Source organism: Phacochoerus africanus, chromosome 6 (assembly GCF_016906955.1).
Source record: "Phacochoerus africanus isolate WHEZ1 chromosome 6, ROS_Pafr_v1, whole genome shotgun sequence".
NCBI lineage: Eukaryota > Metazoa > Chordata > Mammalia > Artiodactyla > Suidae > Phacochoerus > Phacochoerus africanus.
In genome coordinates, this window is record NC_062549.1 from 92,888,823 (window position 1) to 92,894,822 (window position 6,000).

The 6,000-nt window shown below is 47.7% G+C and overlaps 1 protein-coding gene across 3 annotated transcripts in view; it reads left to right on the plus strand.

Annotated features, from left to right (window-relative positions):
* Positions 1 to 5,661, plus strand: part of FCRL5 (Fc receptor like 5) — a 42,387-nt gene extending 36,726 nt beyond the window's left edge. For all 3 annotated transcript variants that reach the window (XM_047784237.1, XM_047784238.1, XM_047784239.1), the window contains 4 exons: positions 938 to 1,020; positions 1,230 to 1,304; positions 3,950 to 3,981; positions 4,058 to 5,661. In XM_047784237.1, the coding sequence (XP_047640193.1) occupies positions 938 to 1,020; positions 1,230 to 1,304; positions 3,950 to 3,981; positions 4,058 to 4,147 (280 nt within the window). In that variant the 3' untranslated portion in view covers positions 4,148 to 5,661. The remainder of the gene's footprint in view (positions 1 to 937; positions 1,021 to 1,229; positions 1,305 to 3,949; positions 3,982 to 4,057) is intronic.
* The last annotated feature ends 339 nt before the right edge of the window (positions 5,662 to 6,000 follow it).

Here is a 6,000-nt window from a genome sequence, read left to right on the forward strand (position 1 = left end):
ATAAAAATGAAATTAAATCAAGTTACTGCCAAGAGCACAGTCACTGCTTCATGTCACTGAGATGGGTTGTGCCATTTCGTGTTGCCACTTCCCTTGGGATATCTCAAGGCAATTCCCAAGATCTTCTCACCTACCACATTTGCTGCACAGGCCTCGTCCCTGCTGCAAGTGTTAATTGCTTTTTTTAAATTAACATACATCCTTATTCCAGTGTTGCCTTGGTTGTCTGAGTGACCACTAGGGCCAATGAATCTATCCATGTCCTAAGACGATCTTATCTTAAACAGCCTGGAAAGCTCTGGCCATGGCCACCCCACCGTAACCAATACCTGTCGTGATGACAGCTAAGAAGGTGGAATTACACAACTTGGCCACCCAGAGAGATGTCTCTGCTAACAAGAGGTGGTGCCTGCGATGACGGGGCTGCCATCTTGGATCCCAAATACTGACTCTAGAAGCCACACCACAGCTACCCCTGAGCAACCTCATGGTAGCACCAAACCATCCTGAGTTCCTAGAAGCCTTTCTGATTACTGATTTCTCTGAAATACTGAGCCGTCGGAGAATGTAGGCCTTGGCACCAGGTTTGAATCTAGGCTCTTTCCCTTTCTCGTTAGACAGCCTTGAGTAAGTCACTTCACCTCTTGGAACTTCCATTTTTCCCATCTATAAAATGGGGATAGTAATAGAATCAACTTAATATTTTTATAGGCACTAGCACAGTGACATTTAGGCTGCCATAAAGTCTGGAAACATGGATAATATTAATTTATCATGTTTGTAATATAATGGTCCATAACAATAGACCCTTTGTTATGTACCCATCTATGTTTCCAGGCTTGGCAACTAACCTGTGGTAATGACTCACTGACGGGGAATGATCATCATAGCTACTTTCTCAGGATTTCTGGGAAACAGCGGGGTTTCTGTCTCCTAGGAACCATTCAGCCTCGGACCTCCACGAGCCCACCTACTACAATGTACCAGGCTGGATAGAATTGCAACCAGTGTACAGCAATGGTGAGGATTGAGGACCCTCCTTTGGGCGGGACTCCAGGGTTGGTCCAGGAAGGGGAGGGACAGGAGATGAGGATGAAATGGTGCAGGGGCCCCAGAGGGCTCTGCTTCCCCCTACCCCCCAGATAACAAGCTCTAGCTAGGGGAGGGGAAGTAGCTCAGACAAGGGGTGAGAACCTGAGATTCCTCTCAACCTTCAACTTTTCTCCAAGTAAATCCTAAAGAAGGAGACATCGTGTACTCGGAAGTCCAGAGCGTGAAGAGGGAGAACAGACATGCAGGTGCAGGTAAGATCCGAGGACCCTTGATTTTTTTTTTTTTTTTTAGGGCCGCACGCGAAGCATATGGAAGTTCCCAGGCTAGGGGCCAAATTCCAGCTGTAGCTGCTGGCCTATGCCTCAGCGACAGCAACTCGGGATCCAAGCTGCATCTATGACCTACACCACAGCTCACAACAATGCCAGATCCTTTAACCCACTGGGCAAGGCCAGGGATCGAACCCGCATCATCACGAACACTAGTCAGATTTGTTACTTCTGAGCCACAACAGGAACTCCCCAAGGACCCTTGATTTTGACGAGTGGTTGCTGTGTATGGCTCAGTCTCCACCCCATCAGCAGGTCTGGGCCCACCAGACACAGAACTCTCCCTCAGGCTGGGTCACTGGGCTTCTTGCACCCACCTACACTGCTGAGACTAACCCACACTCACTGTGCTCACTGTGCAGAGCTGCCTTCTCCATTCTCCACAGATGGCATCAGCATCATCTGAGCCATGAAGCCATCACCCCAGGCAGTCCCTTTGTTCCTGAAGGTTAGGTTTTTGTCTTGTTGCAGAAAGAATTCAGAAAAGAGACGGAAATTGAGAAAGAAAATTGAGGATTTATTTAAGTGAGAAGTACACCTCTTAAGGAGAGGCAAGCAGCTGCCCTGTGGTGTTTTTTTTTGGCACACCGGTTATTTGGGTCATCTAATTTTATGGGCAGGATATTCACTGGGAAAGTGGGGTTTGTGGGGTTTGGGGGTCATATTCCTTTAATCCCAGCTTCACCTTCCTGAAGGGAGAGATTTTTGTCTTTATTTGGTTTTATCAGAAGTGTCATGGTGTCAGTGTTTGATGGGTACCTCTTATCTGAATAGTTAATTTTTTATTGTAATATTATAATGAGGGCATAATGGGCAACAGGTTACATCCAGACATTGGAGATTCTCACTCTTTCCCATCTTTCTTTGTCTGCCCCCAGGGCACTTATCACCCCAAAAGTTGTGGCTTCCCATCAGTCTGGAGGTTTGGGCTTTTCTTTATCCACCCATGGATCCTGCTGTTTGTATGATGTGTGGTTTCCCGCCATTTGGCCCCAGGCACCCCTTCTCTGCTAGTGTCTAACTATCTGCTTGCTGTAACACCTTAACCCCTCAAAGCTTCAGTGCCCCATCTCTGAAAAGAGATAGGACTCTCTGTTATTCCTACCTTCCTGTATCTCTTTTCTACTGCTGATCTGGCAAATGACCGCCAACCTGATGGGCTTATGCAATACAAGCTTATCATGTCTAGGTCAGACTAACACAGGTCTCACTGGGCTAAAACCAGGGCCCACAGGGTTATACTCTTTTCTAGAAGCTCCAGGAACAATTGCATTTCGTTGCCTTTTCCAGCATCTAAAGGACACCCCTTTTCCAGCTTCTAAAGGACACCCCTTTTCCGTGGCTCGTGGCCCCATTATTCCATCTTCAAAGCCGCCATATCTCTAATAACCATTCTTCCATAGTCAGCGCTCCCTCTGACCACAACTGGGAAAAGTTCTCAGATTTTAAAATTCTCCTTAAAATCCACCTGGATAGTATAGGATAGGCTCCCCATTTTAAGGTTCTGCTTGCAGAGTCCAAGCTTTGGCCCAAGCTCTGCTCCTTGGGGCAGTTCCAAGGAGCGTTGAGGCTCATCCCGAGCCAAAAGGAGAAAGCCCTGCTTGAAGAATGCCACATTTCATCCCAGCTTTAAAACAATATAAAAATAATAATACTAGCATCGTATCAACACGTGTGGAGCAGTTCCTAAGTGCCTAGTACTATTCTGGGTATGGTAAATAAATATGTCATAAATATATGTGCCATTGGAGTTCTATGGCTCAGTGGTTAATGAACCTGATTAGTATCCATGAAGACACAGATTCGATCCCTGGCCTCACTCGGTGGGTTGAGGATCCGGCGTTGCCATGAGCTGTGGTGTAGGTCATAGACATGGCTCCTATCCCATGTTGCTGTGGCTGTGGTGTAGGCCGGATGCTATAGCTGCAATTGGACCCCTAGCCTGAGAACCTCCATATGCCAAGGGTGTGGCCCTAAAAAGAAAAAATATAAAGAAAATATGTGCCATAAATATATACACACACTTATTTATAGTTTGCTTATAGCACTCAGAGTTGTACCTGCACATTGGAACTGCTCAACACATAATAGATATTAGAAATCACACACATACAAATATAAATTTACAGTAACACTATAGGTAAATGATATCATTATTTCCATCATACAGATGAGACCATCGAGGCAGGAGATATTGAGTGTACTGAGTGGCTTGCCCAGGGCCTCAGAGGTAGCTCGCCAACCCAGGGCTCAGTCTGGGGTGTTCCGGGCTTGGAGTCTGTTCTAAATCACCACCCTGCCTCTGCTCCAGGCCAGGATGCTTCTCCATAACAGATGCTAAGAATCTATAATCAAAGCACGAACAAGATAAAAGGTAGATTCCTTCCTTTTGAGAGCCCCTGGAGAGCTCAGTGTGGGGAACAAAGAGTGAAAGGATATTGAGGAGAGAGTCGGTGGAAGCTGTGAGGCTGAGGGGGCCCCAGAGAGATGGCTGGGACTGGGCCGACAGCATGGGCTTGCAGAGAGAGTTCTGAGCTCCCAGCTGAACACCTCCCTTCTTTCCACAGTGGCCTCCGCACCAGAGCTTCTCAACGACAAGGTGAGTCCCACAACCTGTGTACCCTCCCACCTCGGGCCCGCCGGCTCTCCCTCAACCTGTGTGCTCTTCCCCTCAGGATGCCTGTGTCATCTACTCACAGGTGAAGGTGGCTTCAGCCCCAGCCCCTAAGCCCCAGCTCTTGGATTCATCCACTCCTCACAGATGAGTCCACACAGCTCCCAACTGCTATGTCAGCTTCTGCAGCCCAAAGCCATCCTTGGGGGAGAAGGGACATCCATGTGGGAAGATGTAAAACCACCCCATGCCACATCCAGTGGGCTGTGCACCAGTCTGAACAGACCAGAGGGCCCTGAAGGAACTTCATCTACTTCTGAAGTGACAGCTCTGGCACCTTGGTCCTTTTTTTCTAATGACATGTTGCTCCCAATCCAGGGCACATCACATCACCTGGCTTCCTCAGTGGGCTTCAGCTTTGGTCACTATACTGAGTCCTATTCCCATGCACACCCCTATCTTTCCTCAATGAGGACTGCACCTGACAACCTGCTCTCAGAAAGCAGGAAAGCTTCTCAAACTTTAAAGTGCTTATGGGTCAGCTGGGGACCTTGTGAAAAGGCAGACTCTGATTCACCGGGTTTGGGTGGTGGCTAAGATCCTGCATCTATGACAAACTCCCACATGGTGCTGATGCTACTGCTCCTAGGACCATATTGAGTACCCAGGCTCCAAAGTTCTTGGCAGAGGCCCATGGGGAAGCAGCACGTGCTCTGGGTGCCCACCGCCCAACTCCATGGGGGCCGCTCATGCAGATCACAGGCTCCCTGCACCATCCTTTCACTAGAACATCCTCAGCAGCTGTTGCTGAGAGAACTTCTCTGCAACACACTGGGTTTCATCAGCCTCCCTGGGTCGGGAAAAAGTAGCTGCCACCAGCTTGCTTCCCCACCTCAGGCCTCACACTTTCCCAAAAAGGGGATGAATACAGAGTGAATAATGCACCCTTTAGCCCTCTCCATTCAGCGCCCACTTCCCTCTCCAGCCTTTCTCATAATCATCGCTCTCCACAACCTACGGTCCCTTCCCTATTTTCTAATGTAGCCTTTCTGCACTTCCTCTTCTAGAAGTACTTTCCCATCATTTGCATTTGCTGAAACCCTGCTCATTCTTTGAGCTCCAACTCAATGGCCCATCCTCCACCCTCCCAGAAGCAGTCTGTTTCTTCTTTGGGCTCCCACAGCACTTTTATACTGATGCTCAAATCACTGATGGTTGATGTTTGGGGGGAAATTTTGAGTTTATCTAGGCCACTTCTGTAATTTTGTGGTTGGAAATTGAGAACCAGAGAGGAAGAGCCACTAACTGAAAATCACACAACCTGTTAGTGGCGAAGTGCACACGAAAATAAACCCAGGACTCCTGGCGGTGCTCTTTCCTCTACATGGCACCTCTGCTACAGAGATGTGTGCATTTTTGTGTTTCCCCAACAAGACTGAGAGTTCTTAAAAGCAAAGCTGAAGGGGTGAGCATGGTGTCGGGCATTCACCTGGTGCTCAATGAAAGGTTATCAAATTGGATGTCTATTAATCTCCCTGATGAATAAACATCACCTCTACAAATTCATCGATATCATTATCTGCTCTCTTAACCCAGCAAAGTGCAATATGTGTCCCTTGATCTCAGAGGGTTTTTAAAACAATACCAATAAAATCACTACTAAGAGTTCTGCGTGTCAGTTTGAGATGAACACTGTGTCTTGTTCAAAACCTGCGTGACCTGCAAATATCTCAAATACAACATGAAATCCAATCAGTTGTCCCCACAAAACTTGCTCTCATCCCTCTGTTCTCTTTCTCCTCCCCTCCCTCTCTCCCTCCCTTCCATCCCTCCTCCTTTTTCTTACCCAAGACAGCAGATACATAGCCATCCCTGAATTTCTACACTGAATTGGTCACCCAAGCCAATCCAGTCAACGTTATTTCCAAAATACCTCTCAAATCGCCTCCTCCTCTCCGTACCCACTACCACTGACTTAATACAGGCTTTTATCACCTGCCACCA